At 37.7% G+C, this 24133-nt stretch overlaps 1 protein-coding gene across 9 annotated transcripts in view; it reads right to left on the minus strand.

Annotated features, from left to right (window-relative positions):
* The window catches only part of cacna1g (calcium channel, voltage-dependent, T type, alpha 1G subunit), a 294208-nt gene that overhangs the window by 12943 nt on the left and 257132 nt on the right, over positions 1 to 24133 (minus strand). For 8 of the 9 annotated variants that reach the window (XM_037980627.1, XM_017416146.3, XM_037980628.1 and 5 more), the window contains 6 exons: positions 14461 to 14612; positions 9577 to 9686; positions 6388 to 6521; positions 4972 to 5042; positions 2246 to 2324; positions 1824 to 1942 (listed from right to left, as the gene is read on the minus strand). In XM_037980627.1, the coding sequence (XP_037836555.1) occupies positions 1824 to 1942; positions 2246 to 2324; positions 4972 to 5042; positions 6388 to 6521; positions 9577 to 9686; positions 14461 to 14612 (665 nt within the window). The remainder of the gene's footprint in view (positions 1 to 1823; positions 1943 to 2245; positions 2325 to 4971; positions 5043 to 6387; positions 6522 to 9576; positions 9687 to 14460; positions 14613 to 24133) is intronic. The other variant, XM_017416147.3, reaches the window with a different exon arrangement.

Genomic DNA, 24133 nt, shown 5'->3' on the forward strand with positions numbered 1-24133 from the left:
TACCATTTCACAAAGGGGTCTTTATAACAGCTTACAAATGAGGGGTAACAGAAAAACTCTACCTGATATTTTTAACAAAGCTTTAAAGAAACACCAGTTTCACTATTAAAATAGGAGCATTCCTTGAAGAAATGCAGTTTCTTTGTTGCCTTACATGCCAATGGTTAAACCAAAGATTTAATTATCTGTTTGCTTTTGAACTATGAGTTGGATATAATTCTCAGCTACTACCACACCATATTTTACCTCAATATCTGTAAAAACAACTAAGATAAAGCTATTTCTGTGTTTTTTAAATTCAATTAGCTGTAGTGGCCATCTTGAATTGGATTAACTCCAAAAGTTAATCAGGTGTAGAAATGTTAAATCTGTCTTCTGGTTGATGAGATATTTTGCTAACTGACAAACAACCACACGCAAACAAGGACAACAATATTATCATTGGTTGAAAGTAAAATAGCTTAGCTGTAAAAGACTAAAAAAACTAAAAACATTAAAAAAAAATAAACGTTGTCTGAACACATTAGTCATTCACTTGCAGCTCATGCTGTTTTCAGCCCACATGCCCAACCATAATGTTTTTCTTCAGAATTATTAGCTGATCCACAGGATCAGGGTGAAGCAAACTGCACTGTGCTGTAAGTATGTCACCAGCAGTGATAAACACTCCTCTAGACTGTTTGTTTCTGTTTACACTGACGCTAAACTCACTGCAGTTCTCCGCCGAAATGGTAGGCATCGTCTCCGGGAAAATACCACTACAGAGCCGGAATGGCACCAGAAAAACAGTCATATAGTCTTATTATGCTGGAGAGGATCAGTAAAGTTGAAAACGCAATTTTAGAATGACTTTTAAAGTTCCTCTTCTTTTTGTTTTCTGTAAGTGTTTTCGGTGTCCAAAACAAGAGATAAGGCAGATAGTTCTCAGTATTAACAATCTTATAGGTCAACTTGACAACAAAAGTGCTGGTGTGTTTTTGTAGCCAGAAGTAGATGTTAATTTTACTCATTAAGAGAGTTTTTCATGAAGTTACAAATATGGCTCCAGACATGACCATTGTGTTCGCAACACAGGAATTCCTAATGAACAAATATAACTACAGTTTCAGATAGCCTTTTATTCTTTTAAATCTATGCCTGAAGACATCAACACTTAGAGACTCTTCGTGTAACAAATATCATCCAACCATAAAAGGTGGGCAGTCATGTGTGTGTTTTGGCCTGTTTGTAAGCAAAATATCTTGTTAACCACTGGACAGATTTTATTGAAACTCACACTAAGCGATCTTTGGATGCTCATCTACAACTGAAAAATTTTTGCAGTCTACATGATTTAAAATGGTCACCACAGCTAACCAACCCTAGCAAACACAAAAAGGGCTATAAGTGATGCCCCACTCATAGTCCAAGTGCCAACAGATTGCATGATGCCTTTGTTTAAAACTTTGGCATGCCAAGGAGCAGACGATATGAATTCATTCAGGAAATGACACTTTTTATAAAAACTGATGCATCTATATGTTATCCCAAAACAGCATAATTTCACGGTTGCTCTATTGATGCACTTACGTTGTGTACAGACCTGTAAAATTTGGTAAAAATGAGATATTCCTCACATTTCCTATTACAGATTACTAATTCAAAAATGGAAAAAACAAAACATGATTCACAAAAATAACTTGCTCTAACACAGAAACAAAAGCCTATCACTATAAAAATTGCACATTGCGTGACTCCTGAATGCAAGTGCGATTACGTGCTGAACATACTGGCCCCTGAATGTGTGACAGTGAGCATGTGTTGTGTCTTTGAGGGTGTTGCACCTTCATGATGCCATTCCAGTTGTCCCCAGTGGAAACTCTGAAGAGCAACAGAAATGCCATCCCAAAGTTTCTGAATGTGGCGTAGCGACCCAAACCCTCACATGTGCGCTCATCACAGACTGTGGAGAAAAGGAGGAAAACGAACAGACAGGAACAGAGATCAAAAGAGAGACAGGAAGATTGTAGCATTCGTGGCTTTTCCCAGGGCTTTGAAGTCAAATAATTACTGTGGTTCGGTGTTATAAATCTGAAAGCTGTGAGACACAATTAGAGCGATCAATATGGTGTTTCAACAAAGGATTCTGGAAAGCAATTAAAATCAGGTAGACTGAACCCACTAAGGGGAGAATTGAACATTTGGTGCATGCCTGTGCACCCTGATATTCACAGCTTAACTGTTAAAATAGTGCATGTGTCCTTACTCAAGTCACCAAACAGCTCCACTCCCAATGCTGCGAAGATGAAGAAGAGAAGCATGAAGAGTAGACCCAGATTGCCCACCTGCAGAGACAACCAGCAAAAAGATGAAGAAGTCCATTAGTTAGAAGGAAGACATGTTGGAGGTCTTGATAATATTGTCAAAAGTAAAAACCAACGTAAGATTGACCATTTACTAACTCATAACTCTGTTACAAATATAAGACATAACACTAATGGGTTGATCAGTTGACCAGACTTATTTTAATAGCTCGTTATAGTTTTGTTCAGACATGTCTGTGGAAGTGACAGAAAAAAATGCTGTTTATGCACAATGTTTGCTATTTGTACAAAAGCATATAAAGTGTACAAGAGCTCATAAAGTCAGAGATTTTTCATATAAACATGTCACATTACTACTATTAGTAAGTCAATCATGCAATAGTTGTGTAACACTTCTTGCTGGTAAATGTTCAAAATATTACTTTCATACTTGCTTTGACTTTTTGATCACTCAATCTATGGATTATTTGTCTTTTTTGGGGGCACAAACCAGGAGTTTTCACAACCACAAAGGTTCACAATTCACAAAGGTCCTGTAAACAGACGTTTGCACCTAGAAATTCACTGCCAACCAGACAATGTCTCTTCGTGCTAGTGCAGTTTGCTACTTTTAAGTGAGGCTGTACACAAGTTTTCTGCAAAGCTAGAATTTCTTATCATATTCTAGTTGCAACTGATGTAGTCATCAGTTGCATCAGCAGCAGTTTTTTTTAACTTACAGTGAATTAAGAAGTATTCAGACCACCTCACTTTTTGCATTTTTATTATGTTGCAGCCTGATGCTACACTCATTTAAATGAATTATTTCTCAGTAATCCACTCTGTCACATAATGACAAACTGAAAACAGCATTTCTAACATTTTTATTTATGATTTAAAAAAAACCCCTATGAAATACCACACTTCCTGAAGTGTTTGGATGCAGTAAACACTTAGCAATGAGTCAGGGCACATTTGGCAGCAGTTCCAGCTTTGAGCCTTTTCGGGTTTGATGAAACAAGCTTTTCAAACCTGAAGTGAGGAATTTTCTGTAATTTTTCTTGCAAATCCTCAGCTCAGTTTGGTTGAATGGGGATCATTGTTGGCCAGACGTTTCCAAGTATCCTTACTGATGTTCGATACGGTTAAAATCAGTGCTCTGGCTAGTCCACTCTAGTACATTTACCAAGGTGTTTTCTCTGTGGGATTTGGGTCATTGTCATGTTGGAAAGTGAACCTTCAGCCCAGTCTGTCATCCTGAGGACTGTAGAATATCTTTAATGAGGATATCTCACCGAGATATCCTCATTGAGGATCATTGAGGATCACTGTACTTTCTTCCATTAAGCTCATTCCTGTTGATGAAAAACACTGAACAGGATGATACTGCCACCACCATGCTTCACTGTTGCCACACTTGGGCAGGTGATGAATGGTGTCTGGTTTCCTCCAAACATGACATTTAAAATTGAGGCCAAACAGATCAATCTTAATTTCATCAGACCCAAAAGAATCTTCTTCCTCACAGTTTAAGAGTTCTTCAAACGACCTTTAACTTGTTTTCCACTGAGAAAAGGCTTTTGTTAAGACTTTCTGCCATAACGCCCAGATCAGTGTAGGCCTGCAGTTTTGGTTGTCCTTCTAGAACTTGGCTGAATCTCTACAGGGAAATCTCTGAAGTTTAGTGAGAGTAATGATTGGGTTGTTGGTTGCTTCTCCCTTGACTGCTCAGTTTGATTGGGTGACCAGTTCTGGTTTGTGCAGAATTTCTTTCATGTCAGAATTATGGAGGCCACTGAACTCTTTGGAACCTTCAGTGCAGCTGAATGTTTTCGTAGCCTTTCTCAGATCAGTGCCCTGCAACTATCCTGTCTCTGAGCTCTACATGCAGTTCCTTTTTCCATTTTTGTTCTATAATATAAGCAACACAAAATTCCACAACATTAAGGGGTTTAAATACTTTCTGAAGCCAATGTTTTTTGACTTTTGTTTCATACCAAAAATAGAAATTATAACACAATGTCCATTTTACTGTAAAGTCTCACAGAGTGGAAGATAAGCTGCTGATTACATGCAAAAGTGACAGATAATAGTGACTAAAACTTTCATACAGCGGTGGCTTTAGGTAATGAAAAGCTTTTGAATTTACTGTCAGTTGAAGTAACATGTAGCAACCTGCTCACACTCACATCACCTCCTGTTATCAAGTTTATTAATTCCTAACACTTCTGACATGCTCAAGGAGAATTTGGCCTAGAACAAAATTCAGACATTGTCAGTCTGAATGAGAATGACAGAGGTGTTATCAAAGAACACTGGGAGCAGAGCACCAAGTCTTTTCTTTTTGCTCACTGCAAACACAGCAGAAGTTAATGTAATTTAGCAACTGTTTCACACAACAAATACACCCACCCCTACTCAGAACAAAACTTCAAGCTGCATTTTCTTCACAATCTCTGCAGGGCAATGATAATATAAGTAAGGGTGTACGGAGCTGGGGGAAAGGCTCCTGGGAAAAAAATGACACAGTTAAATATAAAAATATGCACCAAATTGAAATGCTTCTGGGATGTAATTACTTGGACAGCTTCTGTAGGAGACATTAAGATATGAAATCCATGGGAAAAAAATATAGATAAGGACTGATTTAGTTTTTAGTGGAGGATATTTTGCAGAGAAGGCTACATACCTGAGGCAGGGCTTGCATAACGGTGTCCAGCAAAGCTCTCATTCCAACCGCCATTTTCAACAGCTTTAGCACTGTGGAGACACAAGCAAACCCATGCAAAATTATAAAAATGTTCCAGTTTTACTTAACTGAGAAGTAACTTCTGATGTCAGACTTTCTGTAAAATTAAATGAACACTTTTGCTTCAGTTTAGTTTGGTGCTACTTCTATAATCACAGATGTTCTCATTACAACTAACAACCTTTCTGCTGAGATGATTTTGTTGAAAATGGGAGGTAGCCCATAACTAAAAAGCATATATGAAGAATATATATATGATATGATGACTTTTGCCTCTTTCTCCACGGTCTGATTTCTATCTGATGTCACAGCAATTTTGTGTTGCATATGACTTTATTAAAGCTTTTAGGCTAATAAGCATGTAAAATAACACAACTGTTTTGTATGCCATAGTTCATGGTCAGTACAGAAAGTATGTACTGCTTGTTTTAGGTTTGTGGGCTTTAAATCACCTGTATCAATGTATATGAGTTATTCTTTTTATCAGCCAACTCCACTGATAATCTACTCTGATGTGTCTCATTGGGGTTGTTAAAAACTGTCTCAAACAATTACCATCCAGTGGACCAATCTTAACCATTGCGTTATACACATACTGAGTCACCTGGACTGCTGAATGGAGTATGGCAGTGATAAAACACTTCAATTCTGCCTTTATTTTACAACACAGGAAAAACAGATGAGCTTCCTCTGTGCCTTTCCAACCTCCTCTACCTCTTGTCCCCTCCACTCAGGTCTTCTTTAACCCATATTACTCAGACAGATGTCAACTTTAATCAAACTAGCTGTACATTACTTTCTTGGCCCTTTCTTCTCTCCCGGGTTCTCTTCATCTCACTCTTCCTGTTTCTCAGTTTCTTTTTCCTCTTACCCCCTTCTCTTCAACTATGTCAGTTTTACTCACGCATCTATACACCTTATTTACCTCCTTGTCATTTACTTGAGCTCAACCTTTTTCCCTGACAGCAACTGCTCATTTCTCTGAAATCTTTCTGTCTCTATATGATTGATTTCCAGGTCAGATTTTATTTTTCCTCCCCGCCCCCTCCCAGTATTTCTCCTCTCCTCCCATTCCCCGTCTCCCTCCATAACTAGCTTCAATTTCTTGCAGCTTAATGCATTCTCACTTCTTTGTTTGTCAGCCAATTGTGCCATCTGGTTGGCTCGCCCTCGGCCAGAACCCTGCTGGGATCTGCCATGCAATGATGACAGATTGGGGAGTCCCATAGATGAGGCTGTTTAACAAGACTCTTTAAAACTGAAGCACCGTGGAAGAAAAGAAGCGGTGGTGTGGACACGTCTGAGGGAGTGATGGGACGAGTTGGCTTGCCAGCAAGAAGGGTGAGGAGATCGTACCTCTTGCGATCCTCAGCACTCTCATGATGCGGATAATGGTTGGGTTGATGGGCAGTGAAGCGTTGACCTCAATCTCCTCCAGAGTAATACCCATGATGGATAGCAGCACAATGGCCAGATCCAGCTGGTTCCACCTACACACACATGCACACACACACATACGCTCATCAGAATCTAACACTGGCTTACATCATTCTTATTCCCTGACATCTTTGATAAATGTGATTCAATGTAGGAGCAGTCTACAAAAAAATACCACCAATTTTTTTTTTAACTTCTAAGTTATCTGCTGCCACAAAAATGACCTAAAACCTAATTTGGGATTTAAAATGATTGCCCTGTGTCTTCATTAGACTGGAAAAGTCATTTTGCTGTTAAGAAGTAAATACCAGTTCCACTGATAGCAGCTAATGAGTTTTTGCTATAGACATAGTGGGTTACATAAAGAAAATAGTCCTACTTTATTGCAGAAGATCTGATACTATTTCCAAATGAAAAGTTAAACTTCAATTTAACTGTGAAACATTACCTAAAATGTTTTACAACTTGGCATTGGCTTGGGATTTAAAATGTAGCAAAATACATTTTTCCTATGTTTTTTCTTAGTACATCAGTGTTGAGAGTTTGGCAAAAGCACATTCTTCTAAATGTAACAACAATGCTTCTTCAATTATGTCAGATACCACTGTCATGTCTGCCTAACAATGTAAAACTATTGGAACATACTAACTGGGAAATTCTGCCTGTGACCAAAAGAAAAGCTTACCATGCAACACCTGTGATTGTGTATCAGGAAAACCTTCATAGGGGATGGCAACATTTTTATGGAAACCTAAACATGTTAATGAGTGGTCTTCAGAGTTACAGATGGGTATTTTTTGAGAAAACCAATTCATTCATGTATTTATTCTAGCTAAGTTAACCATCACCTTGTTTTAAATCTAAAATGAGACATGACGCACTTTCATAAAATACTTCAAGGTGACTCTTAGATGCTTAGATGCCTTCTGGTGATTTCAAAATTAACAGAGGAGGCACGGGGGGTGGGGGATTTTGAAGCCAGCCCATTGCTGTTGTAGCTTTGTGCTACCAAACAAGACAGAGTAGTAACAGTCGATAGTTAGGCCTTGCTGTGAAAATTTAAGCCAGCCTTGCAGGCTCAATAATGTGATGTAGTAATGGTGTACAGTCTTTGTGACCACCCAGTCATGGGATTTAAAAGCCTAAACAACAATACACAGGTTCCGTAACAAGGTGAAGATCGACAAGGATTCACAGCAACTTTACATTTACTTCAAAATTGCTTTGACCACAAGAAAGGTCGCTAAACTGAGGTAATTCATCATGTTTTGAATATGACATGAGCGAGACGCCCATCACACACTTAATGCAAGCTCTCCACATCAACGTAGCTGACTTCAGTATCAAACATCACACCTCTTTTGGTTCCACAATGCTTGTTTAATTTCTGAAAGCTCATGTCTACGTGGGACTTGTTGGCTCCATTAGTGATTTGTGAACGGTCAGAGGCAGCTTAACAATGGACACTAATTTCACTAAACTGTTGTGTGAAAGTGCCTATGCTTTTGAACTGCTAACCTAATCTTTCAAAATGAAGTAAACAATAGTACTTTACTTATTTTCAATTAAAACATGCAAATTTGTGAAACTCAAATATACATTTGTCAAATTTTTGGACAGGATTTATGTAATATTTCTATAAAATACCTCTAATACATATATTATATAGATAGTATCTAATACATTTAACAAAAAAAATTATATACATACTTATGTGTTTTACTAATCAAGTTTGTATTCCTTTATTGTTGTTATTGTGTGTTGTATTTGCCTGTCTGTTAGCAAAATATTTCATAAAGTACTGGATGTAGTTTAGTAAAATTTTAAGAAAGTAGATGCAGATCTACAACTGATTAGCTTTTGGAGGTAAACCAATTAAAAAAAGCCATCACTGCTAATCAACCTTAGAAAACAGAAATGGTTATAACTCAGTTGTTTCTTTCAGATGTTGAGCTAAAATTTGGTGTGGAAGTAGCTGAGCGTTGTTACCAATACATACTTTGAGCACTAACAGATTGCACAACATCTATGTTAAAAACTTTGGCTTCCAGGGTGGTGGGAAATATGCATTTTGACTTTAAATTTCTTCTGGACATCATGACTAATAAAATCTGCAGGTAAAAATCTAGAGATCCTTTTTTACAGATCATAAATCTTGAAGTGTGCTAATGACTACAACAAAACTACATACCTTTTAAAAGTTTTAAAAAATCAATATTAATTACTGAAAAGGATTCAGGCCTGAGTTCCCTAAAGGATTTTATATTTTTGCAGGTGTGAGTCAGAGTTTTGTGTATCCGTCTCATTTTCAAAGGCATCGTGAAGGGAAGAAAAATAATGTGGAAACAATGAAAACAGTAGAGTTTTGGTCATAGTAATCTGGCTTGTTTTTCCATGGTTGATGCTCCAGGTGGTTTTTACCTTTGAATACCTTTTTAAATGGAATGTTCCAAAAGCACCAATCAACACAAGAAAATGTGGTTAAAATTTAATATTTTCAAGTTCCAACTGTGGAAATTGGCTGAATGTTGTGCCTATCACTTTGTGTAAGAGTTTTTTTTTTTTTTTTTTTTTTAAGTAGTTAGGTTAAAGTCAAGCTTGACTGTTGCCAAACTCAAACAGGATGAGGGTCTACTGTGGCAAAGCCAGTGGGCGTCATGAAATCCTGGGTGGTTAGTTGTGGTCCAAACGTATGAGGTGTGTGTTGCGGGCTGCATATTTATGTTAATGTGATGTGTGCTAGAATACATTTTCGCAGTTGGAATTGTGTTGGTGCATTACTGTGTGGTTTTCAGAAGGAAGCCAAGGATTTCAAAACTATGAAATCATCTGAGGCGCTTGTGTTTTATGGGTGCTTAACAAGCCCGTTTGTATTCATACAGGCCCCACAGAGAAACTGCAGCAGCTGAGAAAAAAGCTCATTTAGGCCCACTGAGCGCTGCCTCAGATTTTCCACATGACTCAGAGGTTAAAGAACAGCACCTTCAGCAGCCAGAATCAGATCAAATCAAATGTTTAAATCCAATTTTAGTTATATGTTTGTTTCAGAGATGTTTGGTAAAAGGCATCAGATCTTTGTGGGAGCAAAACAGTGGTTTAAATACTGACTTGTCCTTGAAGAAGCGACGGAAGCCGAAAGCCACCAGCTTGAAGACAGACTCCAGAACAAAGATAAGAGTGAAGATGTAGTTACAGATCTTCAGTGCATCACCCAGCTCCTGGGAGGTGAAAGAAAAATTGGGTAAAACAGAAAATTTTAATCGAACATTATATTTTAAGTTAATGTCTAAAGTGGGTCTAATGAAATCACACTGATCCTGCCCTGGAAACAAATAAAACACTCTAATTTAAGTAGTCTTTTTCACATTTGTTCTATTCCAATTTGGTTCAATGATTAAATGGCTAACAATGCAATATGCATATGTACCTGTTGTGTAATAAACATTTTCATGTTTTTAACACTTTTCAATGACATTCTCAAGAGTTTATAATACTAAATCTGTGTTTTTGTCCACAGTAAGTCATTCTTTTTATAGATCATCTTTCACAATGAAAAGGCCATTGGAATCAAAATGTCTCTTTTTGCCTCTGGGTGAATTCACAGTTCCCATCTTCATGTAAAAACTGACCTTTAGGAGTGAGAGGTAGAGAGTCCTGCTGGTCAACTGGGATTTAACTAAACTCCCGATGGTGGTAAATTATCAAACAAAAGCCAGGTCTCTGTTGTAATGTATATATTGTCTTTAATTTGCTACTTTACCCAACAGTTTATTCAACTTTCTTGTTGTTCAAACAAACCATAAAGTCAAACATCTTTATGTTCGACCCTACCACATTTCATGAGATAATTAGTAAAACCTTTATCAAGATTTGTTGATTGTACTTCTAGACATTTTACTCAGCTTATTTTGCTCAGTTCAAGTTAATTTATTTTAAGTAGTTAATTTGTACAACAGGTTGCACTTATCCAATAANACCCCCTTACAACATGGAATTTAGATTTTTAATTTGATTATGAATAATAATTTATAAAAACTTCCCCAGATTAATGCTGCATTCAACCCCTCAAAGTCAGTACTTTGTTAAACTACCTTTAGCAGCAGTTACATTATCAAGTTTTTTCAGGTATTGTATGTCCCAATGAGTTCCAGCCACTGGAAGTTTTGTCCATTGTTCATGACCAAACTGCTCCAAATTCTTCAAGTTGGAAGGGTGTCGCTCATGACCAACGATCTTTGAATCATATCAGAGATTCCTAGTTGGTCTGAGGTCTGGGATCTAACATGGGCATTCCAGGACACCTAAGTGTTTCTCTTTAAACCAGTGGAGTGTAATTCTACAGTGTGTTTAGGATCATTGTCCAGTGAATCTCTGTCCCAGTCTCAAACCTCTGAAAGATTTCCTTCAATAATCACTCTATAGTTTACTCCGTCCATCTTTCCATCAACTCTGACCAGTTTCAGAGTTCCTGCCAATAAAAAATATGTTCAAAGCTTGTCGCTACCACCACCATGCTCCACTGTGAGAATGGTGTTCTCAGCATGAACAGAGGTGTTAGGTTTTCACCAGACATGGTGAAATGTTTAGTCTTCGCCTTATCTGACCACAGAACGTCCTTCCACATGTTTGGGGAGACTCCAATATGCCTTTTGACAAATACCAATTAGTTTGCCTTATTTAATTCTTTGAGCAGTGACCTTTTCCTGGCCATTCTTCCATGAAGTCCAGCTCTGTGCAGCTACTAGTGGTCCCATGGACAGCTGCTCAGTTCCATCAGGGTTATATTTGGTCTCCTGAATTTTTCTCTGATTAATGCCTGAATGGCCCGGTATGTGAGTTTTGGTGGATGGACCTCTCTTGGCTGGTTTACTGTGGTGACATAGTCTTTCCATTTTCTATAAAAATGGATTTAATAGTACTCCATCGGATGTTCAGGATTTGGGATGTCTTTCATACTCTAACCTGATCTGTACTTCTCCACAACTTTGTCTCTGTCCTGAGTGGAGAGTTTCTTGGTGTTCATGCTGTCTCTTGATTGGTGGGAGACCTTACTCGTTAGATATGTTGCACTGGTGTTGATTCTGGACTTCATTTGACGCTTAGATTGCCCACAGGTCTGTCTAGTTTAACTAATTATGTGGCTTCGGAAAGTTATGGTTGGGATTTGAAAGCAAAGGGTGTCAATACATATGCACGCACTACTTAAAACAAGTTAATTAAATTTTTAATCTGGAGTATTTTGTGTAGATTTATTATTTAAATTTAAACTGAAAATTTAATAATATTACAAGCTGTAAGGCAAAAAAAAAAAAAACAGAGAGAATACCAAGAGAGGTGGATACTTTTGCAACCCACTGTATGCCATTTTGGCACAGTCCAACTCTGTAGCCTTAAAAAAGCAAATTTGTAGAAAGAATATAATTATTGTTCACACTCCTACCACAAGACTGTTCTACAACTCATCATTCTGTCTTTGCCACAGAACTGCCATTTACAGTAAAAGTTTCCAGAATAATTTTTATTGCATTCCTCCTCACCACCACCCCTAAAAAATAACATTGCATCTCAACACATCCTATATCATTAGGTGACTTCAATCAGGCGCTTTACACTTGCTTTTTCCAGCCAGTAAAATTATGGCTTTGTTACTAAATCTAACTGTACAACAGTTTACTTACAATCCAATACTCTTTCTGTTATCAACATCCAGCTACATCCATATTATGCATTTTCATTTATCGTGCTTTACTGCATCCCTATCTTGCCTTCAATTAAACTTTTTTCTTTCAATTCAGATTTTTCTACTTAATCTTTACCTGCCTCCACAACAATGTTCACATGATGCAAATGCCCAACAATACAACACCAAAGGAACTCAAATATTCAAATAAAAATAGGTTGAGGAAAAATCCACTTTGGCACTGACCTACAGGTGATCCAAAAAAAGTTTTTAATATGTTTTCTTTTTTACTGTTTATGCAGTGAGACCCAATTTATAGTTTCAACCTGACTTTTACAGCTTTTGGTAGCTGTTCTTGCCAGGCCTTCATATTTCCTTGCATGCTTTTTTGGGAGAATGAGTAATGCCTGAATGTTTACTGAGGTCTCCTGAACTTCAAAAGAGTGCATTCCAATCATAAACTGTTGAAGATCAATGCAGATACTGATTTTTCTTAGAATTTTTAAAGGTGCTAACTTTTTACAGTTTTAAGAATCTGTTTTAAAGCCTTTTTCCTTTTGCGGGGAATTTGCAACTATCTTGAATTTATTGCTTAGACCTTTAGTTCTCTGTAGCTTTTCTTGCCAGGCTTTTAATAATGTTTACCAAAATCTTCACAGCTTAAAAATGGAACATACCAATCACATTAATAGTTAAAGATTACTACAGAGTTTGATTTTTTTTTAGCTAAAAATTGATTGATGTTACAAGATCTTTTTTTCCCCCATACAGTCAAAGGACATGAGTATAAGGTGTTTTTGTCCAAGTCAACAGTGTCCACCTTTAAGAATCGAACAAAGTGAGCATCAACCATGTGACAAGTACAGTGTGTTGCAAAAGTATTCATCTCTTATGGCAATCTTTCAATTGTGTTGCATTACAACCTGGAATTTAAATTGTTTTTCAATCTGATTCTAAGTTATAAATCTACACAAAAGTTAAGTGGGGTAAACCTCATTTAAATAACCCTGAAAATTGGTGTGTTCATATGTATTTACCCCCTTTACTTTGAAAACCCAACAATAACCTTTAGAAGCCACATAATAAAGTAGTAAGGTTTACTACCAAGTAAGAAACAGACCAAAGAACTCTTCACACAGATTGGAAAAGTCCAGAATCACCATTAAATCTATCATTAAGAAATGGAAATATTATACCACCACAGACCTACCAAGAGAGCATTGTCCACCAAAACTTACAGACCAGGCAAGAAGGACATTAATCAGAGAAACAAACAAAAGGCCAAAAATAACCTTGACAGAGCTTGGCAGCTCTTCTGTCCTGAAGAGCACCATAAACTGCACAGAGCTGGACTTCATGGAAGGGAGATCGCAAAAAAGACATTGCTGTGATTAGATGACATAAAATGGAACTTGTCCATCAAGGACAAATCATGTCCTGCACAAACCTAACATCTCTGATCATGCTGAAAACACCATTTTCCTGGTAAAAATGGTGGTGGCAGCATCATCATTAGATAGACTCTATTGAATGATTTAGACTCTATCAAATGATTTAATCCAATTAGCTTTGTAGAGATGTAGTAGAGTCCTGTATGAATGTGTGTGGATAAGTAAATGAGGGCACAGATTGTGTTGTAAAGCACTTTAATTTGCCTGATTGGCTAGAAAGGTGCTATATACATACAGTCAATTTACTGTCATGCTGTAGGGACATTTGTCATTGACAGGGATGGGAAACTAGACAGACTTGAAGGAATGATGGATAAAGCAACATATAGTAAACTTCTTGAGATTTGAGACTGGGAAACAGTTCACCTGCAGACAATAACCTTAAACACAGTGCCAAAGCAACACTCCAGTGGTTTAAGGAGAAATAGTTAAATACCCTGGAAAGGCACAGTCAAAGCCTAGAGAATCTCTGGTATTCATTAAAGTGTTTCAAACAAGCAACACCCAATGCAACCTGAAGGAGTTGGAGCAGTTTTATCACAAAGCGTGAGAAACATTCCAGTGAATAGATGTACCAAGCTCATGGAGTCATACCTGAAGAGACTTGCTGCTGTAACTGCTGCAAAATTTGGCTTTACAAAGTATTGACATTGGGAGATTGATTACAAACCACTCTATAATTAATATTTAAAACGTGTTTTCCACATTTAGTTTTGCTAATCTAGTTTTTTTTTTCTTGCTATTGAAATTAAAATCCGATTGAATTCCAGTTCGTAAGGCATCAAAAAAGAGAGAACAACAAGTAGGAGGGGAGGGTGAATCTTTTTGCAACCCACTATAAAAGGGTGTTTATCATCTGACCTGTGGCTGCTCGTAGTGCTCCATGGACATGGTGATGACGTTGAGCCCTATTACGATGGTGATGAACAGGTCCAGGTAGTGGCTGGTGCACATCTTGTGGATGAGCAGCCGCGTGGGGGAGTAATCGGAGTAGTAGGGCTTACTCTGAGCTTCTGTTGGAAGTGGGGGGCGGAAGGGTGGGCGAGGGATGCAGGGAAAAAGAGGGTAAGCAGGGGGGAGGTGGGGAAGAAGAAGGGAGAGGATGGGGGATGGTGGTCAAAACATGAGATAGAAGGTAATACAACGGGGACACTGTACAGTCGGCCTGCTCTGCTGAGGAATACAGCCACAAACTTCTCTTGAAAGAAAAAGAGGGGTTAATGAGACTTTAATGGCTGACTCACATTGAAAATAGGAGTATCTCAGGTGTGAAATGATCAAAGAGAAAGGCAGATCAGATAATCAACAAAGAAAAAATGGAGACTCCAGCACTCTGAGGTCTGCAATCACCACTAATGTGTGAATCTCTGATCAACAGTAAGTTAGTGTGTGTGATGACAGAAAAAACATTTGTGTTCAATGAGACATCACAGATGAGGCTGCTGTCAGGAAGTTTTACTCTGAACACCTCTCCATTTTCCCCATTCAAGATTATCATGTGACTCTGCCTTTTCTTATCTCCTTCACTTCACAGCTAACAGGTGGAGAAAATAAAACAGTAGAAAAGTTTTTTTTTTTCCCATACTCATCCATCACACCATACCTTACCTATTCCCTCTGTCCACAGAGGAAGGATGGATGGGGTGGGAGAAATGATCAGGAAGAGAGAGGAAGCTTGTGTCATCTATCACCTTATCACATCATCAGTGAAGGAGAAATCTGGGGGATTTTGGAGAAGAGGAAACTCACACACACACAAATGATCAAAAGGTAAAGGTCCTTTGGGTGTTGTGAGCACTCCCATTCTGCTCTTTTTGCACAGGTGTGCTGCATTGGGTGCAGCTGTGCTAGGGTGAGACAATTCCCACAAGGGGTTATGTGTGTGTGATCGATGGTGTGTGACTAGTGGGTTTCCCATCAAATCTGTGGAATTCCAATTATGCATCGAGGAATGCATGAGTTTAAAAGAACAAACAAACCCTTTCATCTCAGACATTAAATACATATCGGTATCTGTCTGGATGGGAATGTATCTCTTGTGATAAACACAAGCAATCTTTAGCTTGCTAAAGATCTGGAGCAGGGAAAATTCTTACAAGACTGGCTCAGTTGTTGCAAAGTAGACTTATGTGTTGTAAAAAGTAGTCAATATCTTGCCTGCTGTAGGATCCTGTCAGAGCAATCTCAGTTTGGAAAATCAGAGTATAATTTGCTTGAAGGAGCAGCAACTCAGAGCCTAATAAAGAGGGAATTTTCGCCATCTAAAAAAACTTCAAACTTTTTCTAACCATTCAAGCAAATGCTTCATTAGCTATTTTAATAACTATTTTAATAACTTTTGCATGAGACAGTTTTTTTTCTTCTTTTTATGTTCCTAAACTAGACAATATTTGCATTGCTATGATTAACTGAGTCCGTTAAGCCTACAGAATATATCTTGCTGCTAATCTGTTGTGACTTGCAGCTATCCCAGTCTAACACCAAAACAACTACAACTTTAAACTTCACAAAAGTCAAGACATACTGAGAACTATATGAGCCAGATCAAACAATGAAAAAAATGTCTGGAAGGATAGAACTATATGTCACTCATCTGATCAATGAAGATTTGTAGTGTGTTGCCAACTGAGTGCACTATGGCTACAGTTAGCAAATTTAACAAAGTAACATGGATGCTATTTGGTTGTTTGTAATGTGTTTTTCTTTTCTCTTGATTTTCAGTTGATATTCTGTCTCTCTCCATTGAAATGAAACTACCATAAAATGTGAGACCTAATTTCTTTATAAGTGAGCAAAAATCAGCAAGGGAATCAAATAATCATGACCCCCATTGTAAAACAAATACATAAATTAGTTGTTTTCTTTTAATTTTGGATTTGATTATTTTTGCTTCTTTTGAAGTGATTTATTGAGCTTTAGCAGGAGTCTTACCTTCACTGAGTGCCTTCAACTTAATTATTCTACATTTGATTTCTAAGCCATCTTTTCTGATAGCTAATTTTGTGCCTGCTGGTCATTATTGATACTGACAACAGGGGAGATCCACCTGAATACTGGTTGTCTGGGCTGAACATCAGGGTATGGAAGTGGAGTTTGACTGTTGATGAACACCTATGGAGCTGTGCGTGCCAGAAAGGGCAAACAGTATGGCCTCTGGTGTGCTCAGTCTGGCTTTTCAAATAAATGTGCTTCAACAGGCTGACATACGATGTCACGTATTTGCTTTCCAGCACATCACAATTTGATTTGATCTCTGCACCAGTGATTTCTCACCTTGTCAGTTGCTTTTTTAGAACAAGACTATAATTTTTAGAGGTTTCACAATGTAGCTGCTCGGTAGACTTAGCAGATTTAGGGCATTTTGGATAAGTCTGGGTGGATGCCTTTGAACCAGGACAGGTGGGTATAGCTGTTGCAGAATGCAACAGCTTGGTTTATTCACTGGGAGTTCATATTTACAAGACCCTTCATCATCTTTGGATCTGCAAACATTACTCTTACTCTGCTCTACTTACTGTCTGCAGGTGCATGGCGAGCTGAAGCAGACACAGACACAAATAAACCAACTCCCCAGTCTAGTCCCTCATTCATCTAAATTTGCTCCAAAACACAGAGTTGTGTTTTTCTCTTCAACTGCCCCATTTACATTCTCCTACAGTAGAACGCCCTGTTGCTGGGCCAGGAAAGGGATTTTTTATGGGGTTCCTAAAGCGAGTTTGCCAAGTTGGTTTGCTTCTGAGTCCCTAAGAACCAAAAAGGAAGTCAGTAAGCTGTTGCCCTGAAATCATGGACAGGCCAGGGAGGGTGAGAAAAAAGAGGCAGGGGTATAAGGAGGGAAAATTAGAAACAGTTTGGCTGGAACGCAACTAGTCTCTAGAGAAGCAATGGTGGTAAAGGTTTAGAAGGCCCAAGTTTGCTGACCTTACTACCTCTGAATTTCCCTCCTTCACACTGAAACAGAGAAAAGTACTTTTAATGAAGATTGGGAGCTATGCAGCCTTTTCCAATACTGCACAAAAGTATTCAGTGGATAATTGATGAAACTATGTAGTTCTTGCTCCCACTTTGACTTTTGACTTTGTGTGTCTCCAGTTTTTTTTCTTTTCTCTCATCTCCTTCACTGATGTACGTGGTGGAGCTTCCTCTCTAATCCTTGATATTATTTGAAAGAGGAAAGAGGGCAAGTGAAACTACACAGATAGGTCATGACAGACCTCTCAGAGACTGTCGTGACTAATCCCTGCATTTCCATTCTTGCAGTCAACACCTTCTCAAAGACCATTTAACAGACCATTTCAAGACAATTATTTCAAGAGGTCTTAGGTCTCAATACATTCGTTAAATAACTCCAGTGAATACAGTTACTACTGAATACAGTTATTACTATCATCTATGAGCAAATGTCAATTCAATTTGAATCCAAATAAAATAAAATTTGACCATTTAGTGACCCAAAAACACAAGCTAGGAATATACAGTGTGGTCTTAACAGAACAGATTTTTAAAATATTTTATTATTGCTATTATATCTGCTGTCCAGCAGCAAGACCCGCTTGTGTTGAACTACAGCTCTGTCACATTTATGAGGATAATCTGCAGCCATTATAAAGCCAGATCCTTCAGTTTTTGACTGTAGGGTTTTACTTAAACTTGCTATTATAATTTTGTGTTGTTATCTTTACATAAATATGTTTATTTTTGCTTAAAATGTTCTAATATCTTAAGTTTCACAGTCATTTGAATGTCTACCACTGTACTATTGTTTTTAAAACTGTATTAATGTACAATGACATTTTTATAATGACATCTTTTTTTTTTACTTTTTCCCTTGGCATTAAGAAGTAGAGTTGCTCCTAAGTATTAAAAAGTATTGTCAATAAATGCCTACATTTTTCAGCAAAAGACCTAAAATTAAAGACTTTGTACATTTATGTAAGTGATTCTTCAGAGGTGAAAACAGGTATCTTCTAAATTTCTCACAGTTCCAAACACATATTGTGCATGTCTGGTATTGTTATATAATAGTCCTATTTTGGCGTATGAAAACAAAAGCTTAATAATGGAAGGAATATATTAATTTGAGCTACATAGACAAGTCTATTAGAGCTGGAATCATATGATAATTAAAGTTCTGTTACCATGGATAAATGAGCTACTAAGTGTGTATTCATGCTTGGGCAGCACAATAATGGTAGTAAAATTAGTCAATTATATTAGAAACAAAGCTGATTGTCTCCTAAGCAAATGAAGGCTGCACCATGACTGAGCTGTGGTTCAATAAAAGAAGCGTGTGAAGCTGCCATCCTGAGGACTTTTGGGTTTGTGGTTAGGCAGAATGGCCATACTAACTCTAAGGAGATTTAAAACCTTTCTTGAAATATGTCAAAGGATCTGCCAAGGAAGAAGGAAAAACAGTCAGAGGAAGAACATTCCCTATCCAAAAACAACTCTCTCAGCCACCATCCCCCCGCCCCGCACACATTTCCCCCTATAGATCACTCAGTCTAATTCCCACCTTCTCCCTTGGAAAAGATGGTGTGAAGAGTTGATGATATGGCCTGAGAGTTGCTTTTGCATGTGGCCACACTCAAAAGTATGATTGTTTACATTTTGAAAGTGGTCCATATTTTTGGGAAATACAGACACAATAAGGGTCCCTGGTTGGGGGGCCGATGAGTGAGCATACCACACCACAGCACTATGAGTATTCTGTGACCGTGTGGGTAGGAGCACATTGGTTTGAATTATATATGTAGAGTATGGGTCTAAAACACGAAGAACCTAAAGTTGTGATGAAGGTGTTCAGTTGGTTGTGAAGTAGGAACAAAATTGGGCTGACAACTCCAGTTAAAAATTGGAGTTCTCACCATAAATCTCAACACCGTACAAGATGCTGCTGTGTGTTTGATATGTTGGTTTCATGGTTGTTGATTAGCTGGATCTCCTCCAAATGTTTCTGAAGGCATATGTGAGTGTTGTACGATTACAATTTTATGGCTGATTTGAAGATGTTACTTGATAAGAATGGATGTGGGGCAATATGAATGATAAAAACACATGATACATAGGGACTGAATGGGACTTAAAATTTAGATGACAAACCAAATGACAATGACAGGAAGAAAAGGGCAAGGGACATAAAAGCAGTAACTGTGTATGTCAGAACCTATAGAGCCGGATTTAAAAACAATCATATTTTCACATTTTCATGACTTTTCTTTGGTTCAGTGTGACGGCTGCTTTTATGCTCCTGTCCTTCATGGTAAATGACTCAGTAATAAACCTTAACACTCAGTGTCTGCTAGGAAATGTGTTTTGACCTTTACTGTTAAGGAACAGATGTTCAATTTTGGAAATCCAGCAAACACTGAATCTAAGAAAAAAGAAAAACAAAAAACAACTTTCAACAAAAAAAAAGAAAGAAAGAAAAAAGAAAAGGGTTACTGACAAACAGTCCAAAGAATTATTTAACTGATAATCCAGATTGCTCTGCTGTCTCACTTAAAATCAAAAAGAGAGAAAGTCACACAGGAAAGGGAAGACAACATAGACAAAAAAAAAAAAAGATGAACAATTATTTTTGAGTCAAATTGGTAAAGACCAAAGGGGAACAACAGAGCAAATAAGGGAGACCAGAAGAAAAGAGGTAAAGAAACAAGAAAACATGACATTATTTAAAATGACAAGGCATGAAAACACCCACTCTCATCAGCACTGTTCAACAATCACAAACACACATTGTGCTGTTTCACACATGGTAGACCGACACACCTTTCTGAGTCATACTTGAGCTGAATGGACTAATTGAAATGGGTGAAAGCAAGTGATTGGACAGAGTGAGTGAAGAAGATAACAGTGGAAACAAGATACAGACCGATGGGAAGCTTTATTTAACAGCGTAATGGCAGTGTTTTGCAACCTTTTATACTTCAGTAGAGTCCATGTTTATCGCCACAAACTGTGACATTGTACACACAGCAAGTCACTACGTAAAGCTCATGATTTTAGTTAGTTTAAGAATTTTTGTTTTTACTAGGAACATTTCACATTTCAGCTGAAACCATTTACTATACAGCTATAAACCCCACATATCATGACGTAGCCATAATAAACCAATGCTTCGATTCTCTCTGTGAGAAGTAGTCCCTGATTTCATCCGTTAAAAATCTGGGAAAACATTTTGAGCAACATAACACCTTATGTATTAAATCTGTTTTTAAGAACAGTTTTGACAGTTAGGAAAGGGCATTTAACTATTGAGTAAGAATACAGGACACCATTATCAACAGTATTCAAAGGAAAAATACAGCAATTAACTGTAATTATTGTAGGAAAATAAATTTTCAGATATTCTTATAGAAACAGAGACAATAAAATCTGTCAAAACATTTTGAAAAAATGAATGGAGATGAGGTCAAAATAAACTCAATCAATGACAAATACCAGAAGCTTTGTAATACGAGATTAGATGACTGAAGTCAGATGAATTGCAGTAAAAGCTTTCACTGACAGCTGAGTTCCCATCATTTGCTTTCTGTTTTTGCCTACATGTTTGACCAGGGATGTTGCCCAGCTTGAGTTCCAGCAAATCTTGTCAACCTTTGATGGTCTGCGCCACTGCTTGTTGTTATATTTCTCAGGTGATGCAGAAACACTTTGTCTAAAGCCCTGTCTACACTACTCCAAACATTTTGAAACTTTTTTTCTGTTTGTGTGTGTATATTCACACAGAGAACACAGTATAATGAAAATGATGAAATACCCATGCTGCGAGAACAACCCAACTGACAACATGAAAATACAGAGAAAAAACAGGCCGAGCTTGGCTAAAGACTCTCCCAAAAAATTTTTTATATACCATCGACAATGTCATCACTAACTTTCATATCATCACTTTTATTAACCAAAACAACATGCAATCAAAATTTTATTGGACAAGGAAGATAGATACAGAAAAAAATGACAAAAACAATTCCAAATTTGTTTGTGTTTCTAGGGCTCAAAGTGATAGTGGGTATTCACAAAATAGGCTGCAATGTCATTGCTTCTGAAAAGCTTCATATCTTCGTTCACATGGATCTATGAGGAACACAGTTTTTAATATTGCCACAATATATATATATATATATTTGTTCTGTTCACCAAAAACTCTTCTTGTTTGTGGACAAGAAGAGGTTGAAAACCTGGCAAAAAACCTCAGTCTTTTAAATATCCAGTGTAGTGTAGAAGGGGCCTAAGAAGATTTCAGTGACTCACAAATGACATTTGTCTGGGAATTTTCCATTTTATAGCAAACAGCGTTGGGTGGTATACATTTTGATACCTTCTTCATTCTGGTACCCACATGTACAGCACTACAGTCTGCCTTAACACCTATTGTTATGTCTTTTTACTGTGATTTTAGGCCATTCTAAGAACTTCAGTCCATTTTCTGTAAAAACTTAGTCCTGTTCAGGGTACAGAAACTGTATTACATTAAATAAATCCATCTAAGCATATAATTCCTTTGGTGGGCCCTGGATACTCCCCAAGGTCTTTTAGAAGGACAAACCTGAAACAGATCCACAGGGGGTAAATGGAGAGGCATCCTGATTTGATGCCTGAACCACCTCAGCTGAATAACACAAAAAAGTGTTTCACTAAGTGACAGCTCAAACTAAAAAGGTTCATAACATTACAGAATCAACATGTCACTTCTAAAAGTCTTTTTATTTTTGTTTAAGGTAGGTCTAGCATATTGACCTTATCAGGTCTGGGCACCCATAACGCAATAATACACAGAACCTTTAACTTTTGGAACCAATAGCTGCAATGTTCTGAATATCTGTTTTCTGTATAGATGACCCTGGCTCAATCAAACATTCAGCTCACCTCTTATATTCTGGCATTTTAAATGTCTTTCTTTAACACACCACACAGCCACAAAGGATGGGACAAAGCTTTAAATTTGAAGTCCTTGCATAATCTCTTTCCCAGCTGAAATAAGAACCGAGAAAATCCTCAAACTCTGTGTCATGTCTTTTTGATCAACACACTCAGTGAAGCAGGCCAGCTCAACAATATGAGACTGTCTGTGGCGTCCTGTTTCTCTTCATGACGTATCTGTAACTGAAATATTCATACATAAACTTGCCACATTTATAGCAAGGGCTGTTGGGGGGCTTTTTTTCACCAAGAAAATACCTATAGGTCTTTGGTCAAGCTAAGCAAGTACTGAAACTCTTGTTACAACAGTTGAAGCAAATATTAGTGTAAAAACCTGCATTCTGTGAAAATTATTTTTCATTTTCTCTGATCTTATTTTTATTTCCATTCTTTACGCAAATCAAAAGTCCATCAGTCTTTGTAATTCACAAACAGAATTGCTTTATTTGTCAATTAAAAACTTCATCTGAAATTACTGATTAAAGAAAGTGATATGCATTGTGGAATTGAGTATTGCTTTCCATCTGACAATATCTATTTGGGGGCAGGTGGTTGACGGAACGACTTGACCCACATCCATGAGCACACCCCCAAGCAGTCGCATCCACTTGCTGCAAACCGCCTAAAGTTATGAAAGTTTCATTGTTTTTAACTAAATACAGCAACCTACACCTTGTGTCATCAATTATTTAAATGCCTGAGCTGCTGATCTCACAGGTTTTCTTGCTGAGGTGTGTCACTCTTTCTTCCTATATTCCACACGCATCACAAGATTTTCTTGCCTCTTTACTCACACCCACTCTCACTTCTTCACTCTCTCCCTAAGGTATTTCTGTCATTAATTACATTTCTACAACTGAGAAGACAAAAGAAGGGCAAATGTGGAACCTCAGATTCATCTCTGTTCACTCTGACCCACATACAGCTGCGGATTGGCATCAGAAGGCTTGCAATAGACGAAGAAAAGCTTTGCATATACTCACACTTATGGCTTTAGACAACACTTGTTGGTGCTGAGGAAACCTACATTTGAGAGGGTAAATCCATCCTCTTAGTTCTGTAATTGTGTGCTGGTCTTGTCCACCAGTTTTCTCTATAGCACAGTTGATGACTTTGCTTACCCAATGATGATGTGGAAATGTGAACATTTATAAAGAATAACAAGGGTTATGGTCATTATTCAGCTGTGGACATTTGCTGTTTGAAGTTGCTTTAGTAGTAAACAGGACTTTGAGCTAAACTTAAGAGTGGTGGGCTGATCTAGTGAAGGCTGTACGAATCACAGCAGGTGTTGTATAATCTATACTTTTAAATATAAAAGTACCAAAAATGTGCTCTACCTCATATGACTACCAATCAGCTGTTCACTATGTGTTTCCAAAGCAATGTGATACACCAGCCACAGTCAGTAGCTGAAAGTCTTAATGTCATGACTGTTTCATCAGCTGGAAATAACCACTGATGTTTAGCTGTGAAGCCAACAAGAAAGTGGTTTTAAATGTTGTTCTTTTGCTTTTGGCTGCTCCCTTCTGCAGGGGTCACCACAGCAAGCAAACTCACATGAATTATTTTATGCCGGATGCCCTTCCTGACATAACCTGGACTTGAA

The sequence above is a fragment of the Kryptolebias marmoratus genome, linkage group LG17 (genome assembly GCF_001649575.2).
Source record: "Kryptolebias marmoratus isolate JLee-2015 linkage group LG17, ASM164957v2, whole genome shotgun sequence".
Classification (NCBI taxonomy): domain Eukaryota; kingdom Metazoa; phylum Chordata; class Actinopteri; order Cyprinodontiformes; family Rivulidae; genus Kryptolebias; species Kryptolebias marmoratus.